Source organism: Chlamydomonas reinhardtii, chromosome 2 (genome assembly GCF_000002595.2).
Source record: "Chlamydomonas reinhardtii strain CC-503 cw92 mt+ chromosome 2, whole genome shotgun sequence".
In the NCBI taxonomy this organism is placed as follows: domain Eukaryota; kingdom Viridiplantae; phylum Chlorophyta; class Chlorophyceae; order Chlamydomonadales; family Chlamydomonadaceae; genus Chlamydomonas; species Chlamydomonas reinhardtii.
In genome coordinates, this window is record NC_057005.1 from 5,697,743 (window position 1) to 5,716,627 (window position 18,885).

The 18,885-nt window shown below is 62.9% G+C and overlaps 2 protein-coding genes across 3 annotated transcripts; both read left to right on the forward strand.

Moving 5' to 3' along the window:
* Nucleotides 1-1,695: 1,695 nt before the first annotated feature.
* On the forward strand, nucleotides 1,696-11,568 carry CHLRE_02g110050v5 (uncharacterized protein). Of its 2 annotated transcripts, XM_043059866.1 has the most exons (30): nucleotides 1,696-1,995; nucleotides 2,236-2,318; nucleotides 2,548-2,686; nucleotides 2,988-3,074; nucleotides 3,261-3,478; nucleotides 3,610-3,680; nucleotides 3,947-4,040; nucleotides 4,362-4,419; nucleotides 4,550-4,639; nucleotides 4,786-4,854; nucleotides 5,005-5,109; nucleotides 5,288-5,389; nucleotides 5,605-5,762; nucleotides 5,892-5,973; nucleotides 6,059-6,126; nucleotides 6,289-6,451; nucleotides 6,628-6,845; nucleotides 6,959-7,079; nucleotides 7,231-7,338; nucleotides 7,515-7,634; nucleotides 7,851-8,087; nucleotides 8,230-8,455; nucleotides 8,594-8,706; nucleotides 8,851-8,943; nucleotides 9,062-9,394; nucleotides 9,529-9,867; nucleotides 9,955-10,055; nucleotides 10,239-10,471; nucleotides 10,592-10,707; nucleotides 10,913-11,568. In XM_043059866.1, exons 1-30 carry the CDS (start codon nucleotides 1,879-1,881, stop codon nucleotides 11,180-11,182), a joined length of 4,332 nt encoding a protein of 1,443 aa, XP_042927500.1. In that variant the 5' UTR covers nucleotides 1,696-1,878; the 3' UTR covers nucleotides 11,183-11,568. The 2 variants fall into 2 exon arrangements, with proteins under 2 accessions (XP_042927500.1, XP_042927501.1); XM_043059867.1 differs by lacking the exon at nucleotides 7,851-8,087.
* Nucleotides 11,569-11,655: 87 nt separating this feature from the next.
* CHLRE_02g110100v5 (uncharacterized protein) lies at nucleotides 11,656-18,445 on the forward strand. The gene is made up of 10 exons (XM_001699888.2): nucleotides 11,656-12,022; nucleotides 12,096-12,159; nucleotides 12,246-12,362; nucleotides 12,588-12,836; nucleotides 12,955-13,025; nucleotides 13,169-13,848; nucleotides 14,037-15,657; nucleotides 15,875-16,110; nucleotides 16,408-16,635; nucleotides 16,937-18,445. The coding sequence occupies exons 1-10, from the start codon at nucleotides 11,943-11,945 to the stop codon at nucleotides 17,737-17,739; spliced, it is 4,149 nt and encodes a 1,382-aa protein (XP_001699940.2). The 5' UTR covers nucleotides 11,656-11,942; the 3' UTR covers nucleotides 17,740-18,445.
* Nucleotides 18,446-18,885: the final 440 nt, after the last annotated feature.

Here is an 18,885-nt window from a genome sequence, read left to right on the forward strand (position 1 = left end):
AGGCAGGCAGGCAGGCAGGCAGGCAGGCATCGCTGCATGCATGCCTCCCTCCCTCCCTCCCTCCCTCCCTCCCTCCCTCCCTCCCTCCCTCCCTCCCTCCCTCCCTCCCTCCCTCCCTCCCTAGGTGCTAGCCGTCCTCAACCTCGCCCTCCGTGCAGCCGGAGTAGGTGCCAGCCGCCACCGTCGTCTTGCGGTCGACAAACCCAACCACCCGGTCTACCCTTCTTGTCTGTTTGCCTTGACTTCTTGCGGTACCGTGCCACGCCATGCCCGCATGCCGTCGGGCCAGTCAGCATCGTCAGTATGAGATGTGGAAGGCATTGAGGAGTCCACTTTGGTTAGCATGCAAGGGCAGCCCAGTCATCTGCCGAGGCCAGCCCCCCCAAGGGTCCTCCGTTCCAGTCCCCTGGTCCCGAATGCTCTTGGCTTCATGTGCAATCCCAAGTAAGCTGCTACCTCGTTTGTCGTTTCCCCTCCTTGGCGGCTTGGCCCCGTGCCCCACCTCGGTCCTCTCTAGCACTCATCAGCGCCTGTCGGCCTATGTCCTGAGTCTTGACACGGTCGTATGCTGAGGCCTGGGTCGTGCAGCTGATACCTAGGACTGTAGGCGCAAGTCCTGGTGGGCCGCCACGCCCGCGCTGTACGAGCGTCTCCGCTCGGCTCTGCACGCGGCGCCACCCCTGCGCCGCTGCGCATCTCACCACAGTGCTGCGTGTGCGCGAAGGAGTGCATCCTTCAATGACCATGTGACAATACCCGTATGAGAGGCGGAGAGGGTCACAAACGATCGCCATGAATGCACAGGTGTGTGGCCGTAAGGGCGGGCAGCAGCTCGCGTTGAGGCAGGGGAAGGCAGCGGGGGCGACATACTTGCCACAGTTGCTGTAGTCCAGGCGCCCCCGAAGTCCATACTAACCAGGACCAGAACCAGAGGGGAGCTTCAGGTATCGTCTTGTTTAACGCCGTCCGCAGCCCCAAAGACCTAAAGGCATCAAGGCAACGATGCTCTTTGCAAAAGTACTGGTGCGTACGGGCGGTGGAGCCGGAGCCGGTGCGGCGGTGCCGCAGCAGGGGTGACCGGGCTCCGTGTCAAGACTGCAGCTGCATGTGCGGCAGGAGGCAGGGAGAGCCGGGCCGGCCGCAGCGTTGAGGCTGGGAAGGCAAACACGGTCCGATGAGACTCATGAGAGGCAAGCTGAGACACCGGAAGCAGGTGCCTTAGTGTTGCACAAAGGATGAGGCGCGGCGGCGAAGAAGCAGAGCTTGGCAGTGCAGGCTAGCGCAGGGCAGAAGGAGGCAGGCCTGCTCACTTGCTCAGTAACGATTGCAAATTTTGCAGTTTGCGACCGCCTCTCATCTTCTGGACTCTCCAACATGCCCTGACGCTCTGGAACACGCGCAAGACCCGCGCCACACCTCAGGGAGAGGTGGAGACGAAAGTGCAAGCATCACGGCCACCGCGGCCTGCCGCGGCCCCCCCTACAAAGGCTACAAGCAACTTGCGGCCCCCGCCATTTCTATTGTCATATCTCCCATCATATACACACAGTCTTCATGTCACATCAGCCAGGCAGCGTTGTCGTCGCTCTGCTGTCTGCGGGGATGGTGGTAGCCTGGTAGGGCAGGGGCCCCTGCGTGCCGCGGGTGTCCATGTCTGTCCCTCACCAATGACTTGGTTCCATAACTTAGCCCAGACGGTACACAAATACACATTATATGTGACAATGCAGCACGCTCAACCAGCAGACATGCAACAAGTTGACTTTCGAACCTTTCCCCGAAGACTGCATTTTGAATGCGAGCTTTTATAATCTTATTAAATAGATGTCAAAGATGGTTTGAACATCCAACGGCCCGACCTCGGCCCGCGGACAGTAAATGGCGCTGCAGACCAAAGGCCTACGAGCGCAGGACGATGGTGGAGCAGCTGCAGTCCCGCCCGGGGCATTCGAATGGGCCACCGTGTATTCGTTTGGCGAGCGCGAAGGCGGCCAGGTCCGACCATGTCGAGCGACCATTGAGCCACACGCATTGGGTCCCCTGACATAGTGCGCGGCGCGAACGATGCAGCGCGGGCGTGAGAGTGCTGCGGGAGTGTGTGGTTGCCACAAGAAGGGGATGGGGAGCAGTGGGTGTGAGGCCTGTCCTGGCATGCTGCATTTGCTGGGTAGGCCACGTTACGTGTGGGACAACGAAATTTCCGCACACACCTGACTGCCTTCCCTTGACCCGCAGGTCAAATGCGCGTGTGCAAGCCAAAAGGCGGTGTACACATCGAGCCGCGCGGGCGTGAGGAAGTGGGACGCCGGGACTGGACGGTGCGTTCTTGGATGCGGCTGTTGGGCAAGGGGACCGGGCATGGAAGCTTTGGTTTGCAGCGCGCGCGCGAGTAAAGAGCCGAGAAAGTGCCAAAGGCTTGACAGAGAAGCCCGTGCATGGCGCTAAACAGCCACCTTAACCGCCTTGGTGCGCTTGGCTTGCCATTTAGGCGGAATCCCTTTACGCCACCGATGTGACACGGTGCCTGACGCCTTGTCCCGTATGCAGTTCGAATGAGCTCATCAGCTCGGCCGCACTGCCGGGGCTGGTGCACGCCCTGTGCGTCATTGGCAACACCGTGTGGGCTTGCACCGGAGATGGGAAGATCGCGCTGTATGACACAAACACGGGCGACATCAAAGTCAAGGTAGGGCAGGGCATACGTGTTTGACGGTTAGCACGGGGGCGGGCGTGGTTGGGTGGGGCTCTGCTAACGCTGCCTGGACCTGGACCGGAAGCCCCCAGTAACCCGACTCCGGCCATGACGGCCTCCACGGCTCACTCTATACACATCACACTAGTCATGGCAAAGCACACATCTCTCTTGCTTGCGCGTTCGCATGCACCGTCAACACTTTCCCCTGTTGCTTTGCTAACAAGTCTCGGGGCCACTCGGGCGGCCTACTGCTGTTCACACGCTCTCCTGGCCGCGGGTCGCATTCCTGCAGACCTTCGTGGCGCACCAGGGCGAGGTGTTGTGCATCACGCCGGGGCCTGGCAACGCCTACGTGATCACGGGTGGCGTGGACTTCAATGTGGGTGTGGGCGCTAAACAACTAACGAGCTAGATGGTGGTTGGGGGCGCAGAGGAGCCTGGGCGGAGCAAGCAAAGTACACTTATACAGCCGTGGGGTTTAGGCACGGCCCCCAGCACACGGCGTCCTTGCCGTGTTTGGTTGAGCATGTGCGGGGATATTTGGTTGCTGCTGTCACCCGAGCAGGCCAGGAGCTGGCAGCTGAACGGCAACGCTATTGTGGCGTCCAAGTATCACCACGGCGCAGTGGAGTGCGTGCTGGTGACGCCCCTCACGGCGCCGCCGCCCTCCTCGAGGCCCGCCTCCGCCAAGCCGGGGGCCGGCGCGGGCGCCGGCGACGCGGGTGGCGCCGGCACCGGCGGCAAGATTTGGACGGGCTCGGCGGATGGCACCGTGTTTTGCTGGTGGGTGAGCAGCAAGGTCTAGCCGACGCGCCGGCGCCGGCCCTTGATCATGACAGCTTGATTGGGACCAAGTGCTACTTGCTATCGAAATCGCTAATCCGCTAGACGTGTTTCCTTGCTAACACCCACAGGCCGGACCCAGAGGGCAAGGGCCAGATTAATGAGGCGGAGGGCAAGTCCATCAAGGTGGAGGGCGGCAAGGGTGAGTTTGGATTGTGGCCCAGCAGCGTGCGGGTGCGGGTTCCGGTGCGGGTGCGGGTGCAGGGATGAGGTGCGGGCCCAAGGATGATGCGGCATCGGGGGCAGCCAGGGCTTCAGGTGTTGCTTGGAGTGAGGTGCAGGGTGGGGAAAGTGGCTGTGCGCAGCGGAGTCTGCAGCTCATGTTCATGGCTGGAACGAGCCCTGACGCATCACAGCATGACCGCCAGGCCCCTCACCTACGTCTGCCGGCCTGTTGGCACCCCGCAGTCAAGAGCATGGCGCACTCGGGCGACTGCGTATGGGTGGGCATGGACGACGGCCGGATCAACGTGCTGCACCTGTCAGACGGCTCGCTGGTCAAGTGAGTGGCTGCGTCAAAGAGCACAAGGAAAACGTGTGTGTGTTTAGAGAGCATTAGCAAGGAAACACGCAGAAGTATATACGTGAGAGTGTGTGTATGTATGTGTGTGTGTGTGTGTGTGTGTGTGTGTGTGTGTGTGTGTGTGTGTGTGTGTGTGTGTGTGTGTGTGTGCTGCGCGCTTCCAGCAGCAGCGCAGCCTACCAGGTGGTGCAGCGTACACCGGGCTTGTCAGTTGGCTGTGCACATTTGGTGGGCATGCCCTCGCGTCCCGCCCTTCAACCAAGAACCATATCGTGCTCTCACTGTTGACGCGTGTTTCAGGTCGCTGAAAGGCACGCACTCCGGCCCTGTGCTAACGCTGGCCAAGGTGGCTGACCAGGTCAGCAGGGGCGTGTCCTGGGGCGCCCGCTAGTGGAGGCCATGACTTGCAGCCTGGATCCGCGTGTGCGCGTGCGAAGTACCGATTGTGAGTTGCCCCTGTGGCGGGTCTTGGTGATCACGGAATGCAGATGTGGAGCGGCTCGGGCGACAAGCTGATAGCGGCGCATGACTGTAGGCCGGGCAGCTCGCCGGCGACGCTCTTTACGCTTGGAGACCAGGTGCGTGGGAGTGCCAGCCGGCGTGCACGCTCGTACGGACATTAATACAGCGGGAGCTTCAGGAAGTCTGCTTGCACAAGCTGGACACCACTGCTGCGACATGGCCTCACGTAACCTGGCGTAAACCCGGCATCTTTGTCGCTCAGGGCGGCTACGTGAAAGGGCTCCTGACCATTGGCTGGTGCGTGTGGGCCTTCAACAGCGCGAGCACCAAGGTGAGTACCTGCAAACCAGCTTGCGCCTCGTGCAGAATGCAGCCAGTGGGTCGAAGGCGCCATGTTAGCCTGTGTCCCACCGTTGCATCCAATCGCCGCCAGCCAGGTCCCCTCGTCACCGAGCCTGCGTTTGCGGGTGCCGCTGTGCAGGTTTACACGGCGGAAAGCATTTGGCACGCAGAGGCTGCGCGGGCGGAGGGCGCTCTGAAGGCGCTGGAGGACACGCGGGCGGACATGGAGTCGCAACTAGCCAAGGTGCGTGTTGCTCACGTGACAGTGTGAGGGAGTGTGGGCAAGGTGGCGTGTTGGCGAAGGCGTATGCTGTTGCGCGCGTGTGTGTACGTGTACGTAAGAAGGGCGCAGCCATATGCCATACTGTGATCAACGCTTATATTTATAACCCCAGCCTGTGTGCCGCTCCTGTGTGCTGTAGGCGCGTGAGGAGGCGAACAAGGCGGCCATGGAGGCGGCGGCGGCTCGGGCGGCGGCGGAGAAGGCCTCGCAGGACGGAGACGAGCGAGTTAAAGAGCTGCAGGTGGGAGGAGTGGGCCGGCGGCGTGCGGCTTGTGGGTGGGAAGATGCACTTGCAGGGAACAGGTTCGACAGGAGGATGGGTGGATGGCCGGCCAGGTAGGGCTGAGCTATGGCGTTCTAGGTTCACCGCAGTGGTGCCGTATGTAGCGGGTTCAACGCGCAGTTAAAAGCTCTTGCCAGTCGCGGCTCCCACTGCTACTGCCATATGTCACGCAGGCAAAGGTGGATGAGCTTCAGTCCAAGCTGGACGCAGCAAATGCGGAGCTTGAAGATGTGAAGCGCAGGTTGGAGGAGGCAGAAGCGGCGCTGGTGGCGGCGAAGGAGGGCGCGACCAAGGCTGGCGACTCAGCCGCGGCGGAGCTGTCAGAGGCGTTGTAGGTCGGGGCGGGGCTAGGGAGCAGTGCGGGTTGAAACGCCGGGTGCTTAGTACCAGCAGGCACTGGTCGGCACTGGTATACCGCATGAAACGTCCTGCCACTCGTGTGTGTTTGTAAATGGTACAGGGCCAAGGTCGCGGCGCTGACTGCAGAGGTGGCCGCTTTGACGGCCACCAAGGCTGCGCTAGAAGGAGACCAGGATGCAGCGGTGCGTGACTCGGGCGCTGGTCTTGCCAGGACGAAGGGGGCGTGCTCTTACATACGTACCTCCTTGCCGTTGCCGCCCTACGCAGTCGAAGGCCGTTGCCAAAGAGCTGGCTGCCACCAAGGACGCTCTGGCTAGAACCGAAGCGGACCTGGAGTGAGTGGCCCGGACCCTTGACATTTTACCAACCTACCAGTACTGTACGTTGATGTGGGCCCGCTCGGCTCTTTCGCCCTTGCCCTGCCTAGCTGCGCACCGTATGCTTGCTGCTTGGGCGCAGGAGTGCGGCGTGACATGTGCGCGTGTGCACTCCCACAGAGCGGAGCGTGCTGCGGCCGCGGCCGCAGCTGCAGCCGCCACCGCGCGGCAGGCCGAGCTGGAGGCTGAGCTGGCGGGCAGTGCCGCGGATAGGGCTGCGGGCGAGGGCGAGGTGGACAAGCTACGCGGCGAGAAGGGCGAGCTTGAGGACCGGCTGAAGAAGGTAGGCGCGCGTTTGGAGCATAGGACACACGTCGCGGGAGGGCGCATAACGGCAACACCACTGCAGTGGCATGCGGTTCTAGTGCGACCACGCGTCAAGGGTCTGCCCATAGGTTGACCACAGGCATACCGTATCGCATGCCAGGCCATCCTTACGTTTCCCTTCTTGGAATGCAGCTGATGGACGAAATGGCGGCGCTCAAAGCTGCCCACGCCGGCCTTGAGTCCGATCTAGTGGCGGCGCGCGCCAGCGGCGACGCCGCGGCGGCGGACAAGGACGTTCAGCTGGCGGCGCTGCGGGACCAGCTGGCGGCGGCGCAGGCTGACGGCGGCGCTGCGGCGGCGGCGCTGCGGGACCAGCTTGCAGCGCTACAGAAGGAGCTGGATGGCGCCAAGTGAGTGTGGCCGTCTGTTGGGCCCGCTGGATGCTGCTGCTCGTATTAGCCAGGCAGACCTCTGCCCTCCTTTACATGACGATGACCGGTGCAACTGTCTTGCCGGAATGCAGTGGGGACCTAGCCAAGTCCGCTGCGGAGCTTGACAAGCTGCGGGCGAGTCTGGCGGGCAGCGACAAGGCCGGCAAGGAGGCGGCGGACGCGCGCAACGCGCTACAGAAGCAACTGGATGAGGTGAGTGGGAGCGCGCAAGCCCGACCAGGCGCTGTGGTCTCGCGTGTGGGCGTGAGCAAGGCGCCACTGTTACGGATGGTGTCCACGTGTCTTGCATTCAAAGCCCAAGGCTTGCGATGGCAAGTGATCGTAAGTACCGTGCATGCTGCAGGCAAACGCAGCGCTAGCGGCTGCCAAGGCCGCGGGCTCGGCCAGTGCAGACCAGCTGAAGAAGGCGCTTGAGGACCTGGCGGCAGGCCAGAAGCAACTAGACAGCAAGGTAAGCCCCACAGCCTTGAACCAGTAACTTAGGTTCGGCGCCAGCTTGCATGTGTCCGGACCGCTGCAGGGTGACGCTAGCTTGCCACTCGGTTCCAATTCCGCAAGCCCCCCGGTGTGAAGCAGCCTAAGTGCCGTCCTTGGGCTCTCATCGCTGGTTGTTGCCTCGCTGCGCAGTCGACGGACCTGGCGGCCTTGCAGTCACAGCTGGACGCGGCCGGCCGAGACCTGGAGGCAGAGCGGCGGCGGCTGGCTGACAAGGAGGCGGAAGCGGCAGACCTGGAGCGGCAGCTGCAGGTGGGGGGAGGGAGTGGGGGCAGCGAATTGCGATCAGGCAGGCAAGAGGTTGAAGACAAGGTGCAGCGGTGACAGCAGCGCCTTGAGTGTTGCAACGCTCAAATATGTCAACGCAAAGTTATGGGATGGTGCAGCTTTTTTGGCATCGCAAGCACCGCCGCGGCAGCCCGGCTGTCGAGCCAACGCAGCTACGGTGCCGCGACCGCTGCTGCGCAGGAGGCGGCGGCGGAGCGAGACGCGGCATGTGATGCGGCACGGGAGGAGGCTGAACGGCTGCGGTCACAACAGCGCAAAGCCGAAGAAGCGTTGCGGGCGCAGATGCGGGAACAGGAGGAGGCCCTACGGAAGCAGCTGCGAGAACAGGAGGAGGCGGCGCGGGCAGCTGCGCAGGCAGCAGCACAGGCAGCGCAGGCTGCCGAGGCGGCAGCACGGGAGGAACGTGCAAAGCTGCAGGTCGGGGTGCAAGTCGCTTTCAATCTCACTGTTCCATCACCTCATCCTTGAACCTGCACGTTATGAAGCACATATCGCACTCTGTGCCTGCACTGACATGGTTCTCGCACTGTCGCCCACGTCTGTATGCCCGCACCACCAGGCGCAGGTGGAGGACTTGCGAGGCCAGTTGCGGGACGCGGAGGCGCGGGGCCGGGAGGCCGCCCGCGACCGCGACGAGCTACGCAGCGCGTTAGAGGCCGCCAAGGAGGCCGGCCGCGCCCTGGAGGGCAAACTAGCGGCGGCGGCAGACGCAGCGGCGGCCCTGGAGCGGAGGGCGCGCGCGGCGGAGGAGGCTACGGACAGCATTCGGCGGCAGCTGGCTGAAGGTGCGTGTGCTTGTAGTGGTGGACGTGTTCACGAGGCCGCTGCCCTCGTACGTTTTGATGCACGTGTCGCCGCTCACAATTGCAGTCTGGACGCACATCAACTTGCACACTTGATGCGTGCTGCTGGCTGCTACGCAGCTTCGGACCAGCTGTCACGCGCCAACAGCCGCTGCGACGACTTGTCACGGCGGTTGGCAGAGATGGAACGGCGAGCCACCGAAGCAGAGGCACGCGCGGCCGCCGCGCAGCAGGTTTGTTGGTGGTCGAAGTATAGCAAAATGCTCAAGGCGTGTAGCACTCTCCGGGCACAACAAACTGGGCTTCCCGTGCACGACAATACAGCAAAGGCTACAGCTTACCGCACATCCTTTTCCATCGCTGTCGTCCGCTTGCAGGAGCTCGCATCTCTACGGGCGCAGGTGGCGAAACTCCAGGCAGAGGCTGCGGCTATGGACGCGGCAGCCAAGATACGCGAGAAGATGGACGAGGTAGGGAACTGCCGGCTCCACTGCTTTCGAGTAACGCTCCGACAGACCCCGCGCCTCCCCGTGCCTACCGCTGGCCAACCTCCTCTGGTGCACCACATTCCATACCCTTGTTCCCCAGGAGCTAGACCGACTGCGCAACCGGATACGCGACGTGGAGGGGCAGCTACCCCGCCTTGGCTCCCAGCCGCCTCCACAGTACGCCGCACCGCAGCAGCAAGCCCAGCCTCCTCACATCATCATCAATACGTCACCGGGCGGCGGGCAGCCCGCCTCGCCGTCCCACGCCTCACCCAGCATGGTGCAGACGCTACAGCTGCCGCCGCACGCGCAACCGACGGAGAGCCTGGCTGGCACTGTCTCGGCAGCGTCACCAGTCGCAGCGGCGCCCCCACCCCTTGCAGCTTCAAACTCAGCATCCTACGACGCAGAACGGGCGCTCTTGCAACAACAGGTGTGCGCGTGGTGCTGCTTCTTGGCCGGTGTGGTTTGAGTGGAGGCCTCCAGTCCATGCCAGGTGCAAACATCATGCCTGGAGTCACTGAAGCACACCGCGTGCCGCCGCCCTTTGCTTGCCCATGGCTGTAGCTTGACGCACTTCGCGGCAGTAGCCAGGCGCTCGAAGGGCTGGTCCGTGGCCTCCAAGGCACAGTGGAAGAGCTGCGCAGTGCGCCGCCGCCCTCCTCGCCGCCGCCCGCTGTGTCATCGCCGCCGCCGCTGGAGCGTTCTGCAAGCCTGGGGCCAGTGTACACGCCCGCACCAGTAGCAGCAGCACCGTCGCCGCAGCCACCGCCGGTTGTCGAGCCGGCACCAGTAGTGGCGGCGGCGGCAGCACCGGTCGTGGCGGCGGCGCCGCCGGCCCTCGACCAGTCGGCGTCAGTGAACGCGTTGAGGGAAGAGGTGGTACGACTCAAACAGCAGTTGCAGGTGCGGTCCTTTTCATGCATGACATTTGCCGTGCATGGTTAGTCTGAAGGGTGACTGTATGCTAAGCTTGCACCTGTAAACACACAGGACCAGGCATCTGAGCTGGAGGAGCTGCGTGCGGCTAAGGCGGGGCTGGAGGCAGCGCTGGCGTCCTGCCAGGCCGAACTGAATGATGTGCTCGAGGACAGGTACGCGGGGGCAAGGCCAAGGGCGCGCCATTGTGCCCACTGCTCACTTGTTTGCTGTGATGAGGGTCCCGCTTGTCGGCGGGTGTGGCGGGGCAACCTCGATTGGAACACCATCATCATGCCCATCCTTTCACGACTTCGTGCCCTAAAATCTCCAGCAAATGTTCGTGTGCACGCTCACAGGTACCAGCTACAAGTGGCGCTGCGCGCGGCGCAGAAACAGATGGCCGACGCGTTGGCAGCTGCTGCGGCAGCGGAGCAGACGGCATCGCAGGCGCAGCTGGCGGCGGCGCAGGCGCGGGCAGAGGCCGCCTCGAAGCCGCCACCGGGCCCCAGCCCCGAGGTGGCTGCCCGCATGGCGCAGCTCGAGGGAGCATTGCGGCAGGCAGCCAACGACTACCAGATGCTGCTCAAAGGTGTGGCCCTTATTCCGGTGCTAGCGCTCGGGCACCCTGCGCCCATGCTCATTCGCTAACGGCCTCCTCTATTGCACACACTAGTATGGTAACCTCCGAAACGCTCGTGCACCGCTGCAGAGGTGGCCACCATCCGCGCCGATCTGGGCGCCAAGGACGGCCGCATTGCACAGCTGATGTCGGAGCTAGAGCGCCTGGGGCCGCTGGCGGCTGAGGCGGAGCAGTTGCGATCGCAGGTGAGCTGCGCGCCAATGCCCCGCCCCTGCACAGCTCGAAACCCTGACCCGCTGCACCCCTGGCGCCGCTTGATCTGTCTAACAAACTCAATCTAGGCTCTGGCGCTGTGTCTCCTTGTTTTACCCTGCCTATCATGCCATTTTATCCAAACCTTGGTTGCCCCCCCCCCCCAAACAAAAAAACCCTTCGTCGCACCTCTGCCAGGTGGCCATTCTGGAAGCCCGTGTGGGCACGCTCACGCGGCAGCTGGCCGAGTGCGAGGCGGGTCGCAAGCTGTTCAACGACCTGGAGGCCACACACAGCAGCATGCAGCGCCGACTTGCAGTGGCGAGGGCCAGCGATGAGATCTACGGTCGGGAGCTCCTGGGGCCGGGTGCTGCAGGCGGTGTGGAGCCGCCGCAACAAAGACCGCGCGTGGACAGCGCCGGGCGTCGGGAGCGGGAGCGGCACTTGCCCGTTACTGGGTTCATGTAGGCAAGGGAGGGCTGTAGTAGGCATCGCAGCGTTCAGACGTACCGTAGTGGGTGGGTGAGTGTGATTGCTGTGAGTGGAAGAACTATGTGAGGCAACCTGTTCACTTGGTGTGCTGAGGACTGTGCGCTGCTGCGACAGCGTGTGCTGTATTTATTTTTGCAATGCAATGCGTTGCACACAGTGGGGCTGTGGCGGAGTGGTGGCGGGTGTCTGAGTGGCCGGCGGGCCCGCTGCAGGCTGGTGAGGGCTGGGGTACCCGTATATATCGGGTAGCTGGCGAACCCTGCATCCGCTGAATACGCACTTGCACTACACATGTTGCTTTACAGTGCGCGACTGCACGGCTGCAGCGGCGCGCTTGAGAACGTGTACTACCTCATTAACACATGGCCGCAGTGGGGGTTCCACCACCAAACATGTGCGCGCCCCTGTCGTAAAGCGCTATAGTCAGGCGCGCCATACATTAGCTTTACCAAAGCGAGGAAGCGACCCAGTAAAACAACCATCGCATCGCCACGAGTTTCGAGCCTTTTTAGTCTCGAAAGACGAGCAGTAGTCTTGCTAACATGGCCTCCGGGTGGTACACACCTTAGCGCGCTGCGAGGGGAGCCCCCAAGGCCGAGAGGGTCAACGGGGAGACAATGTGGTTCGGGAGGCGGTTCGGCCCTCCCAGCCTAGAGACGGCACTGGTTGAATGAATATTTTTAGGGCCGTGACAACGTCGTCTTGATAGGAGCGCGGAGCTCCGCGAGGGACAGAAATGACGGAGAACATGGAGGAGCTCGAGTTTGCCGGGCGGAGCCTCATGGGCAGTTACACTGAGAAGCCAGATATGCAAGGGTAAAGTTTGGCAATTCTCCCTGGGTTCGTCATTTGCCGAACCTGACAAGTCTCGCTCTGCGTGCCGCTGCAGGTGGGAGCTGACTGCCCTCTTCTTCATATTCTTGCTTATCACGCTTGCCTGGGATTTGCTAGTGGTAAGATTTATTCGCGACGGTTCGGCGGGCCGACGCGGCGTGCCGAGTTCGTGCCGAAGTTGGCTTACGCCTCGGTCTGTGCGCAGGGCATTCTGACATTCCTCAATAATATCTTGCGCGGCCGAAAAGCGAATTGGCTGGCCCGTGTCAAGGAAGAGCTGCTGGCGCTGGGCGTGGTGTCGTTGGTGCTGCTGTTCGTGGAGGTGCGTTGGTGCTTTCCCTGGGGGCAAGGGACCAATGGTTCAAGGACGGCAGCAGGTGGGAGTCTTGGACTGCGGCGAGGGAGAGCTCGGGAGGGTTTTAATCAAGCAGTATAGTGCTTGAACGCGTCTGGCACGTGGGGTGCGTTCTGGCACGCAACTGAAAGTCTGAAACACTCGGTAAGCGAATGCCCTTGGCCTTTGCCCTTCCCCCCTTGTGCCCCACAGCCCACTCTGCAGCAGATATGTATCCCTCAGAAGAGCTCTGGTACAGATCCAAATGCGCCGCCGTCCAATGCGCCGCCGTCGCCACCGGCCGTTGAGGTCCAGGTGCCCTATGGCACGTATCTGTGCCCCGCTGGCTCGCGCCAGGTGTTTGCGCGTACGGTAATCCACGCGGCGCACTACCTGCTGTTCTACCTGGCGATTGTGCACATTCTTTTCAGTCTACTTACCAGTGTTATCACAAATTTCAAGGTAGGGTTGGCCTCTTGTGGGACTACAGGAGGTTGTGGTCCGAGTTGTCGGTTCGTGTAAGCTCGCGCTGCCACATACCCAGGCCAAGCCCCTAACATCTTGTCATGCTATCGCGCAGCTGAGCAAATGGAGCATCTTGGAGCGCACCGCAAGAAAGGAGCAGAACATCCCGGCCGTGACCTTCATCCGGTGAGCCAACACGCGGGTGCTCATGCTGCCAGAACCAGAACGATCCAGCCCCGTTTTGCCCTCGAACTTCGGGCTTGGACCCCTATGGCAAACTCTTCTATGTCCCTGCGCTCCGCCGCGCGCGCTCCCCTCTCGCCCTGCAGCATCTCCACCGCCATCACGCGCGCCAAGGAGGTAGTCAGCCCCAGCGCCTTGCTCAGGCTGCGCGAGGTGTGGCGTGACGCGACCGGCTACGTGGACCAGGACCTGTACTCGCTGCTGCGCTACATGTGCGAGAAGCGCTTCCGCGTGCACCACGTGGTGCTGCGCAACTTCAACTTCCTCAACATGTGCGAGCAGTGCCTGGAGGCGGAGTTGAACGAGGTGTACAGCCACGCCTGGCTGCTGGTGTTCATGATGTCGCTGCTGCTGCTGTACAACCGCATCGTGTACCAGATCGTGTGGTTCTGCGCGCTGTCCATCTGCGCGCTGGCTGTCATGTCCGGCAACCTGCGCTGGGTGATGAAGAAGACGGGGCGGGAGGCGCGCAACCTGTGGCGCAAGATCGAGGGCCAGACGGGCGCGGAGTTCGCGGAGGATGAGGACTACGAGGGGGAGGAGGAGCTGGAGGACGCGGACGCGGAGCCGAAGGAGGCCGGCGCGGAAGGCGGCGCAGCCGGAGCCGGACAGCAGCCACGGAAGCAGCACGGCCACGGCCAGGGACATGGGCACACCGCAAAGCAGGTTGTGGCTGGCGGCGCTGGCGGCGGCCCTGGCGGGGACCTGGAGACGGGCGATGTGACCATGCAGCGGCAGCTGGACCAGTTGCGGCAGCAGTACGGAGGTGGGTGCGGGTTAGGACCAAACTGAGCGTTCCTGCTTCAGGTTTACGGCGATTGTCTTCGGGGTGCCGTTGCCCGCGGAGGTTGGCAATGCAATGAAGTACAGGTGGAAGGGCGAGCGCGTCGAGTTGCCCGCATGATTTGCGCGCTGACGGTGGTACGTCGCGCTTCGGCCTGTCCGCAAACACAGGTGCCCAGAAGCGAGGAGGGCGAGGAGGCCCCTTGGGAGAGTCGAAGGAGTGCCGCGGCGCCCGGGCAGCGGACCCTGCCGCCGTTGGAGCTATGGCGCATACGACGCCACGGCAGGCAGGCACAGATGTAGGCAGCTCGGAGCGTCGGGCGCATAGCCATGCGGCAGCGGGGCCAGGCCCCAGCAGCAGAGCGGCTTCGGCGGCGGCAGCACGGGGTGCCGGCACAGGCGGCATCGGGCGCTACCAGGTGCCGGGCAACAGCTTGCTTGCCGCAGCTGGAGGGCCAGCCAAGAGTTGCGACCGGGGCCGCATGGTTGCGCCCGCACCTGGGCCGCACGTGATGCGTCCGCGCTTGCTCGTTGATCTGGTGGAGTCTGGCAAATCGGTGCGGCGCTCGGCGCTCGGCCGGCTCCACGCGCAGCTGAAGAGTGGGGCAGGCAAGGCGGCCGCGTTCGCGGCGGCGGCGGCAGCAGCCGCGGTGCCACCCTCGCCTGCGCTGTTCAGGCGAGTGCGGGCGTCGGCGGATGGCACCGGCGGCTGCAGCCGGCAGCAGCCAGGGTCAGGGTCAGGGTCAGCGGCAGATGGTGGCACCGGTGTGGTGCGGCGCTGGGGCCGCAGCAGCGGGCCTGGACCAGTCGCAGAAAGCACGGTGACCAACCCGCTGTTTATGAACCAAACGCCGAGCCCCGGCGGCCGTGCCGGCATCGCCGGCGGGTACAACATGTACGGCGGAGGCATGGGCGGTGGCATGGGCATAGGCATGTACGGGAACGCCTACGGCGGAATGGGAATGCAGGGCATGATGCAGCAGCAACAGCAGCAACAGCTGCAGCAACAACAGCAGCAGTGGGGCATGGATGGGATGGGAATGCCCCTTGGCGGCGCGGGCGTGGCGGCAGCGCTGCCCTATGGTGGCACGGGCGTGGCGGCAGCGCTGCCCTATGGCGGCTCTGGCGCAGCCGGCCCAACTGCCGCGACAGAAGGCGCCGGCACTGCTACCACTGGCGCTGCTGCAACGGCAGGCCCAGACGGGCATTGGGGCTCCAACCCCAGCTCTGGGGGGCAGGAGGGCAGCCAGGAGGGCGGCGAGCCGGAAGCGGACGCGGCGGCGGCTGTGGATGAGGATGTGGACGGGCTGCGCTCCAGATCCTCTGGCTCTACCAGCTCCGTCACCAGCTCCGAGGCCCGCCGGCGCCAGCTGGCGGAAAAGATGGGCGAGGGCGACGCAGATTCAGAGGTGCACTCGGAGCGCTCAATTCTGGAGCACGAGCTGGCAGCCGGCATTGAGGAGAAGATCATCCGGCTCTTCTTCTTCGGCCGGCCGTACCTGCTGCTCTGGGTCTTCAACGTCATATTCGCGCAGGCGTCCCTCATCATGACCATGTCCATGGCGTTTGTCATCCCGTACGACAAGTTTGACTATATCCGCGAGGTGGCGATGCCCATGTACATCTGGCTGCCGGTGGTGCTGATCAACTTCGTGCTGGTGTTCTACGGCTGCTGGGTATTCCTGCCGCAGTACGCGCTGCTGGCGGTGACGGGTGTGCTGGAGCCTCACGAGGTCATGGCGGAGATCAAGCGCAGCAAGACGCAGGACGACAGCGAGGAGGGCGTGGCCGCGTGAGTAGACTGTGGGAACCGGGTCGGATGCGGGACCCGGGATACGGCTGTGTTTAGCTGAGCAACACGCTGCGGTGCCTCGGTTTACCCGGATGTGCATTGGCATGAATGTAGACTGCACGCGCCGCTCTCGAACGAACGCTGCGCTCTCTCTCCCTACAGTCCAATCTCTGCCTTCCTTCCTGCCTGCCGCTCTCCCTCCATGCCCGTCCCGCAGCGTGGTGCTGGGCAAGCTCACGACGTACTTTGTGGGCAAGCACGACGGCGAGACCAACTTGTCCACCGCCTTCATTGTGTTGCTGGCCAGCCAGGCCGGCATCATCTTGGGTCGTGACTACAAGGCCAACAGGGAGATCAACAAGACGGTGCTGAAGAACATGTTCACGGAGCTGGTGCTGGTGTGGCACGACATCGCCTGGTACGGCGAGCTGCTGTCCACCTACCGCATCAAGAGTGAGTCCCGGTCACGTTGTGTTAAACAATAAATAAACGAAGCCCGGTCACGTGCGTGTGTGTGTGGGGGGGGGGCCAATCCCAACTAAACCAAGAACCAGGGCCAGCCAGGGGGGTGCATGGCGCTGCTGTGGTAACACGCACTGCTGGAGTATATCTCAGTGTGCCCGCGGGCGCGGGGTCCATCAAGTGGGCGTGGGCGAGACGCTCCCGGCAGGGTTGCGTGGAGGCCACAACGCCCCCTTGAAGACGAAGCCCGGCACCGCAACTTTGCCGTCCTCCTGCCTATGACTGCAGCCAAGAACGTGATCTTTGAGGAGGCCTTCAAGGAGCTGGATGAGGACGGCAGCGGCGCGCTGTCGTTTGGCGAGCTGGCCAACATGATTCGCAGCCTGGGCACGTACGCCACCGCCGGCGACGTGGAGGCCATGTTGTGGGAGATCGACATCGACAACAGCCACTCCATCGGCTACGACGAGTTTGTCAAGTTCCTGACCTACGCCTTCTTCGACACCAAGCAGCTGGGTGAGTCGGCTGCTGGTTGAAATGTTGGGGCAGCGGGTGTCCGCACGGAAGCGTGCGCAGGAGTGGCAGTCTAGGGACTTGGCTGTATGCGCCGTCGTTCAGATTGTCGCGCCTTGTCACGTCGCTGTGATGTCAAAGTTGGTGCATGCATCCGCTGCTTACTCACTGCAGCCACGGATTGACAAATAGTAGTTGAGCAGTGGGGCCGACATGTTCCCACTTCGCCCGACTCTCGCCCTCTCACGCTGTTGTTCCCTCTCTTGCAAATGCTGCATTGCAACATTTGTTCATGTCGTCCCAGGCTACATCGACACCGAGTCCCTGCTGGATGGTATGGAGCGGCTGGGCATGCCCATCAACGAAATGCAGGCAGCCGTGCTCATGGCCGTGGGTCACTGCGAGCCAGGCGAGGAGGTAAAGGTCACGCTGCGCCAGTTCTTCGAGCTGTTCGAGAAGGTGTCTTTCGACGAAGAGGAGGAGGAGGACGGCAGCAACAAGGGCAGCGTTCTGGGACGTGCCTGGGAGGCGCTGCGCACGCCCAGCGTCATGTTTGTGAACTACATCAAGCGCGAGGTCAGTAGCCTGAGCGCGGCGCGGCGTGCCGGCAGCACCCGGGGCCTGCCGAAGGTGGCGTCGAGCAGCTTGCTCGCGCGAGCCGCCAGCAATGCCAGCGCCGCGGCGAGCGGGGCGTCAGTACGGCAGCAGCCAAGCGGTAGCTTGCACCCGTCAACACAGTTCACGGCGCAGCGCAGCAGCCTGTCAGGCGCGGGTATTTCCCGCAGCGGCACGAGCGGCCTTGGAGGAGGTGGCATGGGCATCGGTGGCGGCGCGGTAAGCCCAGGCGGGGCTGCCGCGGGTAATATGACCATGGGCATCAGCATGGGCAATTTCGGTCCTGTAGTCAACAGCTACTACAGCGGTGCATACAGTGTGGCGGATAGGATGAGCGGCGCTGATGGCGGCATGTCTGTTGAACCCGGCGGCAGCGGGGGCTTGCCGGCTGGGGCCTCGCTGTCCGGCCCAGCCGCTTCTGGTTTAAGTATCTTGTCGGGCAATTTGAAGGGCCCTTCACGCCTTGCGGTGATGTCTCGGGCCGACCAATGAGGCACGTGTGGCAACCGTGACAAGTGTTCCCCGGTCACGGGAAAAGGGCAGTCACAGTCTGAGGCCGTACAACCTCATCGCCCGGACATAGCCGGGGTCGGTTTTAACAGGCACATAGCCCAAAAAGATCAGGGGGCGGTGTGCATAAGGGTACCGTATTGCAGTTGATGGACGTACAGTGAATAAAGAGCACATGGAATAACTGAGGATGCATCGAGTAAGCTCAAGACCTCAAGTACGGTACCGTACATGCGAGCCCAAGGGCAGACCTTGTGGGCAGACCCAGTGCTGCTGGGGCAATTGAGCAAGAAGCTTGTTGATGTCTAAAAGTATGTATGTATCCCAGCCGGCGCTGTCCCGGGAGCGCAAACAGCAGCAGGGTTTTGGGTGATGAGGTAGGGCGCGGTGTATGGAGGTGGCATCCTGTATGTCTATGTGGGCGCGTGATTGCGCTAAGCCAATCGAGTCGTCACAAGTTCGATTTTGCGTGAGAGCCGTCTCACCCCGGTTAGTGCACGTGCTCGAGTGCTGTGCCGCAGTAGGGTGTGGAGTGCAATTACCTTGACGACCAGCCAGGGACTGCTTGCGGAGGTATCGTGGAGTTGTGTAGAGCTTACCCGCCACACAATTTGGACTTGCTCTGGACCCTGGTCCCCAGGGGCGTGCCGCCTGCAACGCCGAAGGTCAAGTGGTAAACCAGACTATTTCCCGGACACAGCCGAGGTCAGGGGAGGGGGAGAGGCGGGGTGGTCCAGCGGCCAAGCAGGCAACACAGCGCAGCGGATACAATAATCAGCCGTTCTCCATGGCTGTCCACTGACTGCAAAGTATTGGGCCTAATGCAGCTCTGCTCTCCTGCTAACTGAACAGACGCCAGCAGGCTCCAGCCTGCCCCCCAGCGCCGCCCTTGGGACGGCGCCCCGCTCTTCCAGGCTCTCCTTCTTGTGGCCTTGCCCTTGGCCTTGCGTGCTCCCAGCTCCCTCCGCTCCGCATAAGATCATCTGCGCATGCATGCCCGCCTAGTCTCACCCGCGTCCGAGGTATCACCTCCAGGGAAACCCGAAGTGGAACCCCCTCCCCTGACCGGTGCGTGCAAACCCTTTCAGGTTCGTGCATACCCAGGCAACCCAACACGACTTCCGCCTG